Below are 20687 nucleotides of genomic sequence, written 5' to 3'. Positions count from 1 at the left end.
AAAGTCTGGCTGCTCAAAAGATTTACAAATATTTGCATTAACTTGCAAATGTGGCTATCATCTGGATTCGAAGTGGCTGGATTTGCCTTTCTCCTTGATCCTTGCGTGAATGTTTCAAAATGATTGCCAGAGAAGACGGGACACACCTTTCTAGTAGCTTCAACTTGCAAATTAAAGTAGTCTCCCTGGTAACATTTAGTCTTTGCTGAGTGAAACAAAGCACAACACAGTAAACAGACGGGATATAACTTCTGCTTATGTTTCACCCCCGGGGGCACTGATTGTTTTATGGACCTGAGCTGAAGGTTTACTGTTTACTTTGAGCCGCAAGCTGACGGTTAATTTGTCTTCTTTAGTGCTCCAAATGTCAGTTTGTGTTGCAGGAGTGTCTTTATTTCCCCCCCTAGGGTGAGAAGAAGTTTGAAGTGATGCCGGAAGCTTCTGCAACAACAGAACAAACAAGAGCACAGGTGCTGCAGGACTCAGGAGGAAACATGAAGCTTTACAGTGGACAGACTGTGTCAGCGTTTGTGTTTGTTTGTGTAAACAAAGCAGATTGGAAGTTTAGATATAAGAAAACAGCTGATAGCTGCTTTGGAGGCAGAAATAATGTCATTATTCAGTATATTTTTAAGGAACATGGGGGGGGTGAGGAGCTTTTTTGTGCTCGTGCCAAAGTCCTCTTAATGTATTTAATATTCAACAAGTTTGTGGGACGTGTAAGTTATCAAAGCATTGGCGTAAATGCTAAACCATAAACAAGTCGCTATTGATATACGTCATCAGAGTCTTCTAATTGGTTTGCAACATTGCCTCAACTCTGGTTGATTTCCATCGGGGGGGGGGGGGGTTTAATTTTACCGAAACAATCACTAGAGACCAACGTATCCGCCTGAAATATACCTACAAAAAATGATGCGCCGTCGTTTTGTAGATATCCCACGAATGGAGGTGGATGGGTCCAACAAACAGCAACCTTTCAGCCAGGAGACGGATGTTCATGTGAAACGTCAATGTTGTCAATGTTGATTTATTTGTCACGTAAGTTGCGAGATGTAGTTACGGCACTTTGGTATTTTTTTTTAACCAAAACTATGATCTTTTCCTAAACCTAACTATGTAGTTTTGTGGCCTAAACCTAAATAAGATTCCTGTGAAGACAGAATTTTAATTTTAAAAGACGGAATGCATTCAACGAGCGGAAATGTACAAGTTTTGCTGGACTTTTTGGGAAAACGCACCAAAAAATGAGGCGCAACACTTCGTATCATGCGAACAGCTAATAGCGGAATGACAGAGGTAAAAACATGGGGGCACCAGTGGATTGACACTCAAAACATTTTCCACATGTCTGAACACCAAAAAAAACACGTCTCTGACTCACTGTTATCTTTCTACTGTACATTCAGCTAACATTTGTTACAAAGAATATCAGTCATGGAGGTTAAAGTCAAACAATGAGATCATTTTCTTCCTCAACTAAACAACAAAAAATCCAGTGTGTGTTGAATTATACCACTTCACACATTACAAGTGTGTGTATATGTGTGTGACTGTGTTTTCAGGATATTCCCAGCCATGAACCACCGGCCTTCTCGCCCCTATCGGCCCAAACGCCTGTCAGCCCCGACAACATGGTAATTAAGTGAGAGCTACTTTGTCAAATAACGCTGCAGTGCTACACATTTCTTATTGGATTACAAGGTGCATGAACCGGCCCGGTGTTCCTCTCTCTGCTGCTGGTAGACACAAATGAACAGAGCTCCTCCACCGTTTCCCTTCACGCCCGCTGACCGCCGATGCAAAATACGGCATGTGCCATTTATTTCCAGAGTCAAAATAACCCACCGTGGGACTTTTTTCTGTGACAAAGTGTGTGTGTGTGTTTGAGTTTGTGGTGCTTAATAGATTCTTAATGTGCAAACAGGATCGCGGCGTATCAGATGGTGCCGGGAGTTAGTGGCGTGACAACGGCAACAGTGGAACGGATGGCTTGATTCAACACCTGGAGAAGGGTTCATCATAGGTGTGTGTGTGTGTGTGTGACGGGTTGAGACGACTCGGGCAGTGATAAAGTAATAAACCAACCACACAGTCACTGGCGGGGCAGCAAAATACAATATGGGCAGGAGAAGAATGGAGCTGTTGTATCGTAGCAGGGGAAGTCCACACTCGCTAACTATTGCATTTTCATTTCATTTCAAGTTTTGTTCCAACAAATGAATACATATGATCTACTGTAGAACTATTCTCAGGGCTGATTTGTCTCTGTGTTCACTGATAGACATGATAAAGACATGATTATAGCTGTGCTTTGAGCTAAATGCTAACATGCTAATGTTAATGATAATTAACCGTAAAAAACAGCCCCAGAACAAATGAACACAAACGTCTATATGGACAAAATATGTCCACATAATTGTTTTCATATAAGAAATTTACAGCTGAAATGTAATATACAAGTTATATGAGCGACTGCTGCACATCAGACTTTGTTGTTTTTTAATTTTCATTATTTTTAATTACAAATTTCTTGTTTATATTACGTCGAATTACTGTTCTGTGTGTAATCTCCTGCTTTAACTCTACTTTTTCAAGTTTTTCTTGATGTTGTGCGGTCAGAGACGACAGCAAACTAAGACAATTTGTAGGAAATCAGTGGCTTCAAAATGTAATGTAACACGACAAGATAAGATATGTAAGATACGATACGATACAATATTATTGATCCTCAGAGGGAAAATGAAGGTGTTGCAGCATCTCAAAGACCGATATAAGTACAGAAAAAGTACTTACATGAAAAATAAGAAAATAAACTAAAATAGAAGCTACACAAGACCAATTAAACTCAAAATGACAAGGCAAGAAGGGTGTAAAGTGGTGTGATTAGTAGCAGCAGATAAAGTGAATGTAAACCATGTAGACCAGAATACTATGTTGTATAATTAGGAATTGATGATTGATATGACGTAATAAAACAGTGACATATTGACATAACATAGTATGATATATAGAATATCATAATATATGGTGAAGTACAGCATATCATATAGAATATTAGATTAAATACAGTTTTGAGTGATTATTGTACTCAGTGACCTCTGTTCTGTTTTCTCCCTGAGCCTGTTCTGTGTTTGTCCCTGTGTGTGTGTGTGTGTGTGTGTGTGTGTGTGTGTGTGTGTGTGTGTGTGTGTGTGTGTGTGTGTGTGTGTGTGTGTGTGTGTGTGTGTGTGTGTGTGTGTGTGTGTGTTTGTTGAAGTCTCTAAATGGCAAACGACACCTGCGTACACCAAACAAAATGCTACTGTGTGAACTACAACTGTTGATAAGAGGATTGTGGATGGTGGGAGGAGGGGAGAGGGGGGAGGAGGGGGAGTCAACAATCCCGCTCACTCTGCTGACATGTTAAATCTCACACTTTGGGAATGAGACCTCGGTGAGGACTTCAGCAGATACTTATCAGTGGCAGTTAGTGCAGACAAACACTGTCACCTTCTGCTCATCAGCCAACTGCTGTCACACACACACACACACACACACACACACACACACACACACACACACACACACACACACACACACACACACACACACACGTGGATAGATAAGTCATAGAAAAAACAAAGTCTGCATTGTGCTCTTATCTCAAGATTTGATACATCAGGGCTATAAATGTCTTAGTTGGAAAAAAGTAAATTGACCCTTCGCCAAGCCCCCCGCCCCCCCCTGCTGCTACTCTGTCACGCTGTCGGAGCTGCGTTACCATGGAGACCACACTTTCACTAAGGGGCACTGGCTGAAGAAATAATATGTAATATTTGGTAAAACAAGGCGAGATATAGCAAAGGGTCAATTATCATTTCAATCTTGCCAAAAATACGGTGTGAAAGTAGGCTACGTTTAGTACAAGTACTTTTAGTACAAGGTACTTTATTTAAGTATATCCTTTTTACTTCAACTCAAATACATCTCAGAGGGAAATATTATACATTTTACATTACAACGTTATACAAAACATCAACTTATAATAGTGTTATAGACAAAAGGCCCCACATACCATCACAGGTGTTCTCAGTTATGTATCTGATGAGACGTCCTCAGGTGTGTGAAGCTCTGCTGGCATTTATGAGACGTCATCATGTACTTAAGTTGTAAACAAATGAAAAAAGATCTTTTCATGGAAGGGAGTGCATAAAAAGGAGTGAGAAAATAGAATTAAAGTTTTGAAATGTATTTTAGAAATACACATTTTTATTCATAAAGATAAATATACAAAAAAAAAGTAGAATGGAAAAGTTAAGATGAAAAGTTAAGACATTTTCTTTTTTTCTGATATCAAATCAAACATGATTACACGTTATTTCCTCTCTGTCCAACACACACACACACATACACTGTAAAATATGTGAGGCCATATTTAAAATGACGTCAGCTCTCTCTGGTGACACAAAATGTCATCATCGGCCCAAATCCAATTACAGGACCCTCTTTCAAATGATCACACGTCCACGAAAGCAAAGTGACAAGAAAAGCTTTTGAGTGGTTCGGCTGCAGATTCATGCCGATGAAATGTGAACGTTTGAGCCAGAGAGAAGAGATTAGTGACTTTTTTTTTATTATTACTCGTCTTGTTCATTATTGCACGGATCAGTGTTCTGCAGCTCATGTGAAACCCATGTTTGAAGCTGTCTTTCAGCGTCGTCACACACACACACACACACACACACACGGAGTCCGTAAGTGGAAAGGAATGAGTGGAGAAATGCATCTTGAACGGATGAGATGATGCTGCTCACAGATTTATGGGCCGATATCATGTTTCAAAGCCCCTGCAGAACTCAGTTACGCTCGTCATTTATGTGTTTACGTGTTTTGTTTGTGTGATTTGTAATATTATATATGTTTCTCTGCTGCTCTTGGGTTTTTTTTTTTATATACAAATATATTTTTTAAAAATCCTCTATATTTTATATGAAATATCAGGAATCAACATATAGTAAAATTTAAATGAGCCCCAAAATAAAAATAAAGAAATAAAATTAAAAAAGTTTGGCACTCATTTCTGAAATACTTGTGACAGCAAATATGAAAAGTCAACAACAAACATTTGACCTTTATTTTTGTAATCTAAATAAGTATTCCATAGTCTATTTAATTGTTGTCTTTCTAGTTATGCAACAGGAGTAGTTGTTGGATTTATCATCTTGATGGTTATAACACACACATGCAAACTAAATATTTGGCACTTATTTTGAAAATATTACTATTCACAAAATGTGTCAAAATTAATTTTTTCAAAATAAGATATAAAATGTTGACTTTTTTTCAAAATGGTAAATGGTAAAAAATGTCTTTCATTTTTTGCAAAACTCACATAGAAATGTATATTTAACAATAAACTGTTTTTTATCTGCTGTTATTTGTACCTGTAAGTTAAATCACATCTTTTTATTAGTCCGATATCTCCTGTTTAGTGTGAACTGTTATGAATGTAAAAACATGCAGTGATTTATTAGTGGGTGCAGACTAACTTCTGACCTAAACAAAAACCTATTCACAGTTTAACACGTCATAACTCGAGCATAAAATGAAATACAAGACTTTTTATGGAAAGAGTTCAGTCTTTTTTAAAGTTTATTGACATGAGGAAAACATTGGGATAATGTTTAAATACTCTACACAATAAAGTTATTAAAAACATGCACATGGAAAATATAATATACTGTACATAAATATTACATAGTGAAAAAACAAATTGTTCCTAGCTGGTCTAGCTTCTAATGCAGTGCCTTTGTGTTTAAGATTAAGTTTGACCCCAAAAACTACACCTTGAGACGCCCTCTAACTGAGACAAACCTGACGTTTATAGTGCAAGAAAAAGACACTTAATGGAAATTAATGGAATGCTCGACTCATGGCAGGCGTGGGCCTCTTCAGTATGGCCTCCACCGAGAAGGACAAAGACTCACTGGACGCCATCTTGGTCCCCACAGGCTTTGACAGAAAGTCTTTGGCGTACCTGTCGGTGATTTTCACGGCCTGAATGTCCTTGGCGGAGCCCTCCCTGAACTTCCGTGCGGCCTCCTCTAAGAGCTCTTTGCAGTACGGCGCCCTGAGCTCCAGCCCGGCCCCGCCGCTGGATTTCTCCCCCAGCGAGTGCTGGATGAGGGAGTGAAAGGAGTTGAGTTTCATGGAGAGCTTCGCGCTGTCCTTGCTCAGCTTGTTTAGAACTTGGCCGGAGTTTTGGGAATGAGAGTTGTTGGGGAAGGATTGTCCAAAGCTCCTTTTGGGCGGAGAGAAGGCCGAGCGCTCCCGCGGCCCCCTCTGGGTAACACCGGGGGGTTTGGGATCAGCCCGTTGGGGGTCCGAGGAGTCCGGAAGCGCAGCTGCTCTGGATCCGTCCAGCTTGGCTGCAGCGGCGGCCTCCTGTTCAGGCGGCTGGCTCTCGACGGGCACCGCTTTTGGCTCCCACACCGCACTGGGCTTCATGTTCTGCACCGCCGTGGCGTTGAACAGGCACTGCTGGTAGAGCAGGGCGTCGCCCAGGTTGGCCGCCCCGCGGGGCCACATCATGAAGCCGCCCGCGACGACTGCATCGGGTAGTGTCGGTAGGTGGTGGCCACGCTGACGTTGGAGATGAGCTCCACGTTGGCGGAGCCGGCCGGGTACTGCATGGACAGATCCAGGCAGTTCGGGCCGAGGAAGTTGCACAGGTCTTTGGGCTGCGGCTCGGCCTGAGCTGCCGGCGAGTAGGACGTCTTGTAGTTGTACTCGGCGGCGGCGTGGTGAGCCATGCCGTTGGGGAAGATGAGCGAGGCCGCCTGGCTGTTCTCCAGCATCTCCCGCTCTTTGTACTCCCGCTCCAGCATGATGGTTTCCAGCTCCTTGTCGGCGAAGGCCCTCCTCTTCCTCATGCGGTCGCTCAGCGGCGGGGGGAGAGATTGGTTGGCCGCCAGGAAGGGATCAGACTGTACCGGACGATATCCTGTCATCAAAAGAACCTCTGTTTAATTTAAGGTTCATGACGGTCAGTGTGTTCTGGATTAAAGCATGCAGAAATGTTCACGCTGACCAAAAATAATTCACTCTGCTTTGAAGAAAATATAAATTAAATTCTATTTCTATGTTGTGACAATGCAGGATATGATTATCAGTGAATTTATTGCACGCCAAATAAGTTTATCAAGTCACTGCTTGCAGATGTTAACAAGTCCTTATCATTGTTAGTGGGAAAAGATAGAAATCCAAGACAAGCTACGAAAGAAACTAAAGTCAAACGGAGACACAGGATGAGCCAAGAGAAACAGAAAAAAGATCAGAAAGGAATAAAACATGTTTCTATTTGTCAGATCTGTTGCCTCGCTACCTTCTAGGATGCTTTTGGCGAGCATGGTGGACGGTCGAATGTGCCGCTGATATATCGTCCTCCTCTCTGCTGAGATCGGTTTTCCAGATATTCCTTTCTTATCCTGATGAAAAAAAAAACAAAGGACGACTTAAAGACCTGCTGTCTGGATGTTTTTCTTGATCCTTTAAAAATACCCGATTTGTCACAGCTCAAGTACCAAGTCCAACTTCTAATAATAATCTACTTAAAATATGGATCGTGATACGGTTTTCTTTTTTTTCTTACTCTCATAAAAACTGTCTTTAAATAGGTTCAAGTGGGGTCACCAGCAATTGAACATCAGATTAAAAGTTTAATATATAGATTTTTGGCATTTTAAAAAGATACAGAAATGAAAAGAGTTTTATAACTGAGCCTGGTTGAATTACTTCCAACTGCAATATGTTCACAAGTCTGTGTAATACAAGTTATACATTAAGTCACACACACACACACACACACACACACACACACACACACACACACACACACACACACACACACACACACACTTCCATCTGGTATCATCTTTAAAATACCACAGCTGACGTGGTTCATTATTTTGACCTCAGACATTCTCAAATATTTGAATGTCACCACAGTCAAAACACACACACACACACACACACACACACACACACACACACACACACACACACACACATATATTAGAGTTCAGTGAAAATATATAGGAGGACATAAAAAAGGCGGATTTGTGTTTGTTTACAAAAGAGTGAGAAACTCTAAGCTGTGTAAATAAGCTTTTACTTTTTATTAAACAGTGAAAACATAAAAAAACAACTCATGGACGCCACTTATTTACATTCATGCTCAGTGAGTCAAATAAAGAGATATCGTAGTACACATTAAATAAACTGAACCTTTAATCTGCTTTGGGTGGAAAAACGAAACCCTGTTTTATACGTTTAAACTTAAATCTGTTGTGGTTTTTTTAAGGCACATTAAGGCGCTACGATATCTGCTCTGGGTCTTTGATTTGGGATTGTTCTATTTAAACACGCTAGTTTAAGAAACCAGAACAACATTTCTGCTGATATATCAGAAGAAACATGTCGCTTTTTCAGGCCTTTTTGGTCAGAAATCATGTCCGCTTGATGTTGAACTGCAGCTCAAATATATACAAATAGCAATTAAAACTAATTTGACTGGAATATGAAGACAATGGGTCAATTATTATCTTAAACTTGAATTTAGTCACATTTTCACAAGAAGTTCAAAGGTCATTGTAATAATCAGAACAAGTGCTGTCGGAAATGCCATAATTAAAACATAAATAACATATGAAACTGAACTTGTAATCCATAACTAACACTTACAAATATATATAATTTATGTCATGCTGTTTGACAATGATGTGTGTTTAACTTCCAACTAATTAACTGCAGTTTTAATCACAGTTTAGCATGTTTTACATGGATTTCCCCCCTATAGCCGAGGTTGCAGTATGGAGAGCAGTGACTGAGCCCTTGGATTCACAAAGTAAATAAAGCAGTGGTGTACAAACAAAATGCTCCTGGCTTATAAAAACCAAGATCGACATTTTATGGAAATCCCTACAGCTAAATAATAATCCTGCACAGCCACAGAGGTCTGAGGGAATACACTTGCTTTAAATGCAAACTCGAATTTGAGATGAGAGTTAATATCTAGAATAATCATTTGGGTGCTACAGAAATAAAGTGAAATAAATGTAACTGTGGTGGCAAATTTGTTCATTAGATGCTGAATAAAAGCACTTGAATGCATCACAACTTTGAATGTAGTGTTCCTTCACACATATATCCATATATCACACACACACGCTACTACAGAAATAAAGTGAAATAAATGTAACTGTGGGGGCACATTTATTCAGTAGATGCTGAATAAAAGCACTTGAATGCATCACAACTTTGAATGTAGTGTCCTTTCACACATATATCCATATATCCCCCACACACGCTACTACAGAAATAAAGTTAAATAAAGTGAAACTGTGAGGGCAAATTCTAATTATTCAGTAGATGCTGAATAAAAGCACTTGAATGCATCACAACTTTGAATGTAGTGTTTTTCACACACATATATCCATATCCCACACACACACTACTACAGAAATAAAGTAAAAGAAAGTAAAATAAAGTGAAATAAAGTGAAACTGTGGGGGCAAATTCAAATTATTCAGTAGATGCTGAATAAAAGCACTTGAATGCATCACAACTTTGAATGTAGTGTTCATACACACTACTACAGAAATAAAGTGAAATAAAGTGAAACTGGGGGCTAATTCAATTATTCAGTATACTGAAACTAATTATTCAGAATTGCACAGATTGTAAAGCCCCTGACAGTTTCACAGATTTCACTTTATTTCTGAGTAGCATGTGTGTACTTTGGATTAGTGTTTCTGATACACACTACACTAAAGTTGATGCATTAAAGTGAAAATAAATCTATAGTGAATAAAAGCACTTGAATGCATCACAACTTTGGATGTAGTGTTTCTTCACACACGCTACTACAGAAATAAAGTAAAATAAAGTGAAATAAAGTGAAACTGTGGGGGCAAATTCTAATTATTCAGTAGATGCATTCAACTTTGAATGTAGTGTTTCTTCACACACACACACACACACACACACACACACACACACTACTACAGAAATAAAGTAAAATAAAGTGAAATAAAGTGAAATAAAGTAAAATAAAGTTAAATAAAGTAAATAAAGTTAAATAAAGTGAAACTATGGGGGCAAATTCTAATTATTCAGTAGATGCATTCAACTTTGAATGTAGTGTTCCTTCACACCCCCACACCCACCCCCTCTCTCCCCGGTCCTACCTCGGTGGCCTGCTGCCTCCTCAGGGCGACCTGCGCCGCCATCACGCGCTGCCTCTCCACCACCAGCAGGCAGTTTGCGCACTGGCAGTCCCTCCAGCGGCAGAAGCGCTTGTGGCCCTTCAGGCAGGACACCACGCCGTGGTTGCGGCACCGAGCGCACTTGGGAGTCCGGCTGAGCTTCCTCTGTTCTCCCGGGCCTGAGACACCTGCTCCCGGCTGGTCCTGGCTCTTCACAGGCCCGTCCTCGTCCTCGGAGGCGGCCTCAGGGTGCAGGCAGTCCGCCGGGTCGTCGACCTCCACCTCCAGGCTCTCCACGTCGATGTCAAACTCACAGCCGGTGTCTTCTGACATGTTAACACCCAGTGTATCTCTGAAAGAAGACAAATTAATATCATTATTAGTATTAGTATTATTATCATTATTATTAGTATTATTATGATTATGATTATTATGAGGCTATAGGAGTTAATACTGGTTTAATAAAACAGCATAACCACTCTGCTGTGGAAACTACAATGTTTGTGTTCATTATTTATATTTTTCCATAACCTTTATTATTCTAATGATTGTTTCAATTTAACTTTTAAGGCTTAGAGGTTGATTTTTTTGTTTGTTTACCTCTGAGCTAAACTTTATTTTAAGGGAAATGATCCATGCACAAGAGATAAAGGCCTAGTTTTTAATAGTGGTTTAATAAAATAACCATAACCACTCTGCTGTGGAAACTACAATGTTTTTGTTCATTATTTATATTTTTCCATAAATTCCCAATTACTTTATTATATTCCTTTATAAGTGTTGCAGCAGCTCAACTACACAGACAATAAATACTAAATAAATACACATACTATACAACTACACAGACAATAAATACACATACTATACAACTACACAGACAATAAATACACATACTATACAACTACACAGACAATAAATACACATACTATACAACTACACAGACAATAAATACACATACTATACAACTACACAGACACAGGTAAAAAAAAAATTACCTTTATTATTCTAATGATTGTTTCAATTTAACTTTTAAGGCTTAGAGACTTGTTTACCTCTGAGCTAAACTTTATTTTATGGCACAAAAGGGAAATGATCCATGCACAAGAGATAAAGGCCTAGTTTTTATTTATTAATCTGCAAAAACATAGTCTAAATAAAACAAAAACAAAGAGGAACAATATTACTTTAAATCTAGAAAACGCACAGCAGAAATATCCCCTCCTATCAATATAATATATTAATATATAATATACTAGTCTACTAGATATCTAAACGATAAGGATTTATATCAATATGATTGATTTTGTAGCCCACAAATGATAGAAAAAAAAGGAGAATCTAGTTTATGAAAATCTATTATTGGAAGCGTAAATTAAATAACAAATCAAGAGACCATTATTAAGATTTATCACATCACTTCCATTAAGAATAAAGGCATTTAATTGGTTATTACTATAACCTATACTTAGATAATTATAGGTAATCATTAAGCCACTCTGTAAATACAAATAAAAACAGTAGAAATAGTTTTGTTTTACCTCCAGAGGTTGATCCAGTGGTCTGGTCCAGGTTTTTTTTTAATTTTCTTTTCTTTTAGTTTGTAATTATCTGCTAATTGGGTGGATGAGAGAGTCACAGAGTCCAGGTTTCCTCTGAGGGAGCCTCTCGGAGCGCCTCTCCTATGAAGCTCCAGGCTGCGATCTCTGCCCTCTGATTGGCTGCTTCCCAACACGCGTCGACCAATAGGATGACGAGTAAGTTATTCGAGCACAGGGAGGGGAGGGGAGTCTTCCTAGTAACGGAACTTTGACAGTAATTGGATTACTTTTCCTTAGCAACGAGTTCACTTTAAAATTAAAAACATTAAAAACAATGATTAAATATTTGTTATTGTTTTGTTATTGTGCCTTAAGTTAACAAAGTATGGCTATATTAAAAAAAAAAATCCCATTTAAAGTATTGAGTTATTGTTTTTGTATAGCTATATAAGTGACTATTCTCTGCGCATGCGCAGTAGTATCTGTGTCTTTTTATGGATGAAAATAGCTTGAATGGCTTTTTTAGATTATTGATGAGGAGCACACTTAAAAAAAAAAAGTGTTATCACATATGCTTCTAGCTTAATTGTGGTTTTCTAAAATAAAATAAAAAAGTTACAGAAAATATATTAATTATTGATCATTGATTGGCAGAGACACCTTGTATCCTCATAATCAATAGAAAAAGCAGAATTTCCCTTTTGGCTCTTGTAGGCCATATCCTATAGATTTATATTGTAGGCTAAAGACATTAAAGTATACAAATTGGCATGTAGGTTAAATTAGGCCACAACTAAGAAAACTGTGCTTTTCATATCAGTTTTCCATGTAACCTTAAGGCCTATTCCACAATCCTAAATATTTATTTTTAGTCATTGTACAGCCAAACTGGAATTAATTATACAACAAAAATGTAAAAAATAAATGCACATGTATACCCAGCATAAAGGATTCGGGTGTGTTGTTCACAGAGCAGGTGGACAGGTGATCAGTGTCCTGCAGGTTGTTTCAGTCTGTCCTTCTGCAGGACGACTGCAGTGTTTTCACAACAATCAAACCTGACAAAAATAATAGAAAATACACCGTGTCAGCATGCAGAGTCCCACACACAACAAGGAAAGCCCACCCCAAGAATACACAGCGTCAGATTTCAACTGTATCCTTTCAAAATAAAAGGCCCTATTGTTGTTTTAATGATTTAAAAACACAAAAATACTGTTTTAATCACATAAACCCAATAAAATAATAGTGATATTAAAAGCACGAGAAATCACCTGCATTTTACCAGAATTATTTCTATTCTCCTGTTTATTTAAAATGTATTCCCTGCTATTTATCAGAATAATAATAATAAAAAAAGTCTAATTTAATTGTCTCATTTTTCATAACTGGTGTGATCGATGACCTCTGACACTGTGTTTGTCTCTTTGTCTGGCAGACATTGACTCAGTGTTAACGGACTCTCATGGGGCCTGACAGCGGGACAATGGAGACACACACACAGTGGAAATAATGTTGACTTTAACCCTTTTGTCAGTTCAGTGAAATCAACGAACAAAGCCATGTGAAGAGGATGTTTTGTATATTCTGTTCAAAGTTAAGGGAGGAGGAGTTTCCTGTTTGACTGGAAACTAATGCCAAAGCTTTAAAATAATCATTTAAATATGTAGACTTGCTACTGTAAAGTGCTGCAGGCCTACATTTGACTTTACATTTTTATTTTATAATATCAAACTTTTATTTTCTTTATATTTATATAAAAAAAACACAGAAATATTTCCAACATTGTTATATGAATCTTATTAATGACATTCTGTATTATCGTGATGAAAAGTGATTTTTACATTTTTTTATTGTAGCATAAAGTGTGCCTTTTTCTTTCTTTTTACACCTATGTAATACAATTATTACATTATATTTTTATATATACAGTACCAGTCAAAAGTTTGGACACACCTTCTCATTCAATGGTTTTTATTTATTTTATTTTTTTTCTACATTGTAGATTAATATTGAAGACATCCAAACTATGAAGGAACACATATGGAATTATGTGGTAAACAAACAAATGCTCAACAAACCAGAATATGTTTTATATTTTAGATTCTTCAAAGAAGTTGAATGAGAAGGTGTGTCCAAACTTTTGACTTTTTAACTGTATACTGATGCAAAGTTTGTAATGTTTCTTTTTGATTAACTACTTTTATACACTTGCATTAGTTGCAGTTTAACAGTAAGTTACACTCAAATATGGAATATTAAAGCGTGCACATACAGCACCAGTCAAAAGTTTGGACACACCTTCTCATTCAATGGTTTTTCTTTATTTATTTAAAAAAAGTATGGATTTATTATTATTTATGGAATTATGAGGTAAACAAACAAATGCTCAACAAACCAGAATATGTTTTATATTTTACATTCTTCAAAGTAGTTGAATGAGAAGGTGTGTCCAAACTTTTGACTGGTGCTGCATGTAATAAATAAATGATTATAACATTATTATGTTTTATTAACGTTATTATTTGTCGGGTTTAGTCGGTTTTATACTTTAATTAAACAGAAAAACACGTTTTTTTATTCTTAAAAGTCTGTTTTTTGGTGTAAGTCTTCCTCCAGATGAGGCCGGTGCCTCCTGACGCCTCCTCCGGGTGTCGGGGTGAAGACGTCGGGCCTGCAGGTGCGGCTTTATTCGCCACTTCGTCTTAATTTACTGCGGAGGTTACGAGCGGCCACCCCGGACCAGCGCGTCCCCGAGAGGAATGCTTTGAAGCGGAGGGTCGGACGGGAGGAGGAGACCCTCCAGGTGAAAAGTGTTGTCTGTGTCCGCTGGGTCATTGAGGGACCTTGAAGGGGTTTCCAGGAATCGTTGAGGCCCTCTAATGAACTGCAGGGGGTCCGGTATGTCAGGGGGGTCTTGGGGAATTTAGATAAGGTGGTTATGAGTATTTAAGGTGGTTCCAAGGGTTTTCAATACCGCCTTGAATCCTTTTAAGGAAGCTTATTGTGGAACCCTTAAAAGACTCTCAAAATCCTGGAACTATTCAAAGATCCCTGCAAACCCCTTTGAGATCCCAAGCTGCCCAGTGTTGCCTGGAAAACCTTTAAGGGCCCCTGAAACCCCTTAAAAAGGTCCTTGGATCTCCATTAAGGATTCTGAAACCCCTTCAAGGTACCTGGGAAACTTCAAAAAGATCCCAAAACCCCTGCAACAAACCCCTGAAGTTCATGAATTTTCCTTGAAGGTTCTCCAAAAAGTCCTGGAGATCCTTGAGGATTGAAGTTTCAATAGAGTTCCAAGTGATCCTTAAAATGTATTCCAGGTGTTTTTGAATGAGTTTCACGGTCTGTTCCAGGGGTCTGGAGAGTGTTGAGGAGTCTTCTTGAAGGGGTCTCCAGGAGTCCTTGAAGGGGTTCCAGGCGTAATTGAAGGAATTTCACTGGTCTTTGTAGGGGTCTTGGGAACTTTTGGGAAGTTTCCAGGTGTTCAGAGGAACTTAAAGGGAGTGTCAAGGGTCTCTGAGGGGGTCCAGGAATCCTCAACGGGTTTCCAGGGATCCTTGAATGGATCCAAGGCATCATGGAGCAAGTTAGAGCCACAAGGAGCTTCCTTGAAATCTTGCTTCATTGAAGTATTTGCAGCATCCTTTGCAGAGTTCTGGGGATCTTTAAGGAGTTTTCAGGGTCCTTGAGGAGGATTCAGTAATCCTTGAGGAGGATTCAGTAATCCTTGAGCGAGTTCCAGTTCAGTGAAGGATCCTTAAAGGGATTGCAGTTTTCTTCAAAGACTTTCAAGGGGTCTTTAGAGGAGTTTTCAGGATATTTGAAAGGGGTTCCAGGCATTTCTAAAAGAGATTTGGGGAACTTTGAAGGGGTTTGGGGATCATTAGGGTTTCATGGATCCTTGATCGGATCTTAGTAGAGGAGTTTTCAAGGGTCATTGCAGGCGTTTTTGAATCACTGAGTGGATTCCAGGTGTTACTCATGTTATTTTAAGGGGGTTCCTTGGATTCTGGAGTATTTTCAAGGGATCTTTCAAGGCATTATTGAAGAAATGTCAAGGCTCCTTATTGGATAGGAGTTTACACAAATCAAATACATCATAATGCAAAAATATCAATTAAAGAAAACAACTTTTATTCAAAAGAATGTTGTAAACCCTGGTCTAAAATCTGTATTTATTATTTAATAAATGAATTTATAGTGTCGTTTTTATCTCCAAAGGAGCCGCTTTAATATTCTTATTATGACTTTTTAAATAAACTTTATTCAGTTTATTTTGTAGGCCTGAAGCTCCACCCTTTGTGTTTTTTAAACCAGGGTATATCAGTCTAAATGAGGTTTCATCAGCTCTTTAATGTTTATTTAGGCTGCTGTCTGTTGAAATCAGGCTTCAGCTCACTCACAGACCCATAATGACACTTTCTCACACGCTGTCCGGTTCTCCTCTCGGGGGGGTTGATTGAAACAACAGCATCTCGTTGGAAGCGTCCCGCTGTGCCGGCCGTAAAGAGTAACAGGAGCTGTGTATAGACAGAAGAGCGGAGTGGGATCACTGGGATCACTGGTGGGGGATCCTGTTATGTTAATTAGCCTCTGATGGAGCGACAACACATGCAGCTGAATACAAAAGCAGGCGGGACGACATTTGTCTCTGTCTGACACCTCGACCTTTAGCGAGGCAAACAGGAGGACGTGGCCTTCAGGTGGAGGAAGTATTCAGGTACTAAGAAGTACTAATGCCACAGTGTGAAAAATACTCTGTCTGCATTAAACATGTGTGCAAGTATAACCAGGATAATGTACTTCAAAGTCTTAAAAGTAGGAGTACTCATAAAGATAAATGTCCCCTGTGACTGCTGTACTTTAATACATTACATCAGCAGATTATTATTATTATTATTATTATTATTATTATTATTATTATTATTATTATTATTATCATGCATGCGTTTTTAACTATTTTATATCAGACTGAAACTCATTAAGGATTGTTCTAATGATTATTTTCTTCGTTAATTGTTTTATTGTTTGGATGAATCTCTAAATTATTTAAAATAAATAAATAAAAGAAGCAAATCTTCACATTTGTTAATCTGGAACCATGAAATGTTTTCACATGAAAAATGACAATTATCAAAATTGCAATGACAGCTGTAAATGCATGTATTGTTAGGTTTAGTAGTTTGATTTATAACAGACATCACATTTCATAAACTTAATTTATGGGAAATACATGTAGTGAAGTTATAAGTACAATATTTCCCTCTCAATTGTTGTGGAGTAAAAGTAGAAAGCAACATGAACAGGAAGTACTCCAGTAAAGTAAAAGTACCTCAAATATTCACGTATGAACTGTTATTTTATGGTAAATTTGAGGGCAGTTTAAAGACAAATAAATGAAATACTCTTCTAGGACGACATTACTTCAGGCTTTGTCCTAAAGTCTTTAATATTTTCACTCTAATTTACAATTTTGTGACTCAAATTTGTCCTGCAACAAGCTCCTTCTAATAAAAGATAAATAATAAACTGAGTTTAGACAAGTTTTATGTTTATGTAACTACGTTTTATGTGAAAATTGCACATATGATTGGGCCTAATTGGAATCAGTTCCTTCTTTATTTAATGAAGCTTCACCAGCTGCTGTTACAACACCACTATTTATTACAACATGTATGTATTTTTAAACTGTGGCTACAAGATGATGAAGTGAAACAAAACCCATTTGGTCCACTGGGAGGCAGACTGGAGCTGTTCAGAGATGAAAACAGCCTCATAAAAGAAAAAGGTTATGGAATTTATTTAGAGAGTGTATTAGAAATTGTGTGTTTTCTTGGACTGATTTGGGAAAACTTACCATGATGACATAGCTACTTAAATACATACATACTAAAAAATAAAACATATTAAAACCGCTGGAAACAGTGAGAAAAAAAAAGATTGATAAACCTCTCCCTTCCTCAGTCTTACAAATATTAGTCCTAAAATATCTTTATGAGTATTTTTCAGGTTTTTCTTAGGCTTTTTTACTGCTTTATTCATTTTTTATGAAATAAATATATATATCTCACTTCTGAAGACACATTTTATTTCCCACATATTTATATATAAACACATTTTCATTTCTAAATCTCCTGTTTTAATGTTCAGTTCTTAGATTTAAACATGAAGTTGATGTGTTTCACCACTAGATGGCAGCATTTACAAGGTTTTGACAAGAGGGCAGATCAGTTTCTGCAACTCTTTATTTATAAAATGGAAGTTTTTATCAGTAAACTGTAGCGTTGCTGCTTGTATAAGACTATTTTTTTTAAAATATAAGAGATTGGTTTGTTGTTTCATAATCCACAAATGATCTTTCTCACTCACACAGAAAACTAAAAACTGTAAAACATCTTGTTAATTTGAATCTATAATATTACATCATCATTCATTTGTTGTTTATATTTTGTATTTTAATTTGAATATACCAAAGTAACAAGTAGGCAAACAAATTTAGTAAAAAAGTCAAATATTTCCCTCTCAGAAGTGGAGTAGAAGAATAAAGTAGCAGAAAATTGAAATACTCTAGTAAAGTACAATTACCTCAAAATTGTACTTGAGTAAATGTACTTAGTTACTTTCCATTACAGCTGACTACTAAGGAAGTACAGTTGAATAAATCATTGATTGTGCTAAAAGTGACACTTATTGATTAATAATTAAGGATGTTGATAAATAAAATGTAACAAAAGATGCTTCAGCTTTTGAGCACAAAAGGAGACAGGAAGCAGAAATACTGTTTTTTTTAAATTGCTTCTAATTTACATGTTAAGTCAGTTTTTGTTTGATTCCAGCTGATGAACTAATGAACCGTCTCCAGACGAGTCAAATAGAAAGATTCTCGTCTCACATCGGGTCTGAATTTATATCAAAACTACTTCAAACATTGTCTAGTTTTACTGTGTTTTATTCTCACAGTTTTCATTTGTATTTCTTTACTCACTTTTTTACCCAAGATGCATCATGTTATCCTAAAAACCTGCACAGAGAGAACTTCTGACTCTGAATAATGTGACAATATTTATTTAATACAACACACTCTTCTCTATACATTACACCCATTACTGAACATCAGTGGTGGAACGTACACAAGGAAGTACATTTACTCAGGTGTCGAACAGATTCGATGTACTTGTACTTGAGTATTCCCATTTCATGCATCTTTATATTTCGACTCCTCTAAATCTCAGTGACATATATTGTACTTTTTACTCCACTACATGTATCTGACAGCTTTAGTTACTTTACTTCACAGTTTTCATTCCCCTTCCTGTCCAGTGAAAGCCACGTATCTCCAGATGTGTTGATGTAGAATGTTTGTGATGAACTGAAGGATGATGTGTTTCCTCTATGTGTTGAGAAAAGACTCCTACTTCTAAATAAACTCTATAAAAACCTTCTGGATCAGCGGGAAAATGTATCATCACAAAGCTGAAAACGGCTGTTTTTCTTTTTAGAGATACGAGGTTCACAAAGGCCAGCGATGCTACAAACATGATAATCTTATAGAATATGATGCATTAATGTAGATTAAACTACCCAACAGTCTATGAAGGAGTTAAAATAAGCACAACCTTAAACATCTATAGCATGAAAATGCAACACATTAATATGAATCCAGAAAAATCATCTATAATAGTAAAACACTGACAGGGGACATTTTACTGCACAGTGAGAACTTTCACTTTTCATATACTTACATTTTGTTGATACGTACTTTAACCTGAGTCAAGTTTGATTGCAGGAGTTAGTAGACGTATTTTCCCAGTGTGGTATTAGTACTTATGCTGCAGTAAAGGATCATGGACATATCAACTTTCACACTTCATAGAAAAAGATACAGCAGAAGATCTGAAATAGACAGTTAAACACTGTATTTTGTGGGTTATATTGATCTGTAAATGTTACTTTTATGATTTTATGGCGATATTTGGGGCTTTAATAAATCCTGCATGCTCAGATCTGTTTATCAGAGCAGCATTTTGACACACTGGCCCTTTTAAAAACAATATAATTGTATTTCTTTGTTAGATACTCGATATGTGAAACGCTGTTACACTTGTGATATTCTGCAAAATGCTCATATACCAGATACTGTACGGCATGTTAAATGTTTATATTTCATATTTCTGCATCGTCTCCAGTGGTGGGAGAAGTAGTCAGATCTTTTACTTCAGTAAAAGTACTAATACAGTGTAGAAATACTCTGTTACAGATAAATAAATGCATTCAAAATTTGACTTAAGAAAAAGAATAAAAGTATTTTAGCACCAACGTAAAGAACCAAAAGTAAAAGTACTCATTGTGCAGAACTGCTAACTTCAAAATCATATATATATATATTACTTTAATGCATTTTAATTATTGATGCATTAATGTGTTCTGTCACTAAAGGTTGGTTATTTTAACTACTTTATGTACAGCTGGGTAGCTAAATATTTAATAATAATAATACATAATAATTTGTTTTTGGATTATATTTTATATTATTGATCTGAATCTGCAAAGTAACTAAAGGTGTTAAATACATTTTAAAAAAGTAAAAAGTGCAACATTTCCCTCTGAGATGTAGTGGAGAAGTATAAAGAAAATACTGAAGTACAAGTACCTTTAATCTGTACTTTTGTAGCACTTGAGTAAATGTATTTAATTAGTTTCCATCACTGCTGGTCTCTGTGTCTGATGTTAATTACTTTTCAAAATAAAGGCAACAACGAGAAACCTTCTGTATTCAGCATTTCATTTTAAATATTCATCTAAATTCAGCCAAAATGTGAAATGAAATCATTGGTTAAGAAGTCAGTGACACTAAGAGACAACAATCTGATCCTTTTTGGAAACTCAGATTTATTTGGCA

General features: G+C 37.1%; 1 protein-coding gene across 1 annotated transcript; it reads right to left on the bottom strand.

Moving 5' to 3' along the window:
• Positions 1-5895: 5895 nt before the first annotated feature.
• On the bottom strand, positions 5896-11798 carry dmrt2a (doublesex and mab-3 related transcription factor 2a). Its single transcript, XM_054611516.1, is given in 5 exon segments — positions 5896-6579; positions 6582-6985; positions 7367-7469; positions 10230-10599; positions 11786-11798. Coding segments are annotated over 4 exon segments (1542 nt in total). The 5' UTR covers positions 10581-10599; positions 11786-11798.
• Positions 11799-20687: the final 8889 nt, after the last annotated feature.

The sequence above is a fragment of the Anoplopoma fimbria genome, chromosome 13 (assembly GCF_027596085.1).
Source record: "Anoplopoma fimbria isolate UVic2021 breed Golden Eagle Sablefish chromosome 13, Afim_UVic_2022, whole genome shotgun sequence".
NCBI classification, from domain to species: domain Eukaryota; kingdom Metazoa; phylum Chordata; class Actinopteri; order Perciformes; family Anoplopomatidae; genus Anoplopoma; species Anoplopoma fimbria.
The sequence above is the reverse complement of the archived record's forward strand: the minus strand, read 5'-3'. Positions and strand labels throughout refer to the sequence as shown.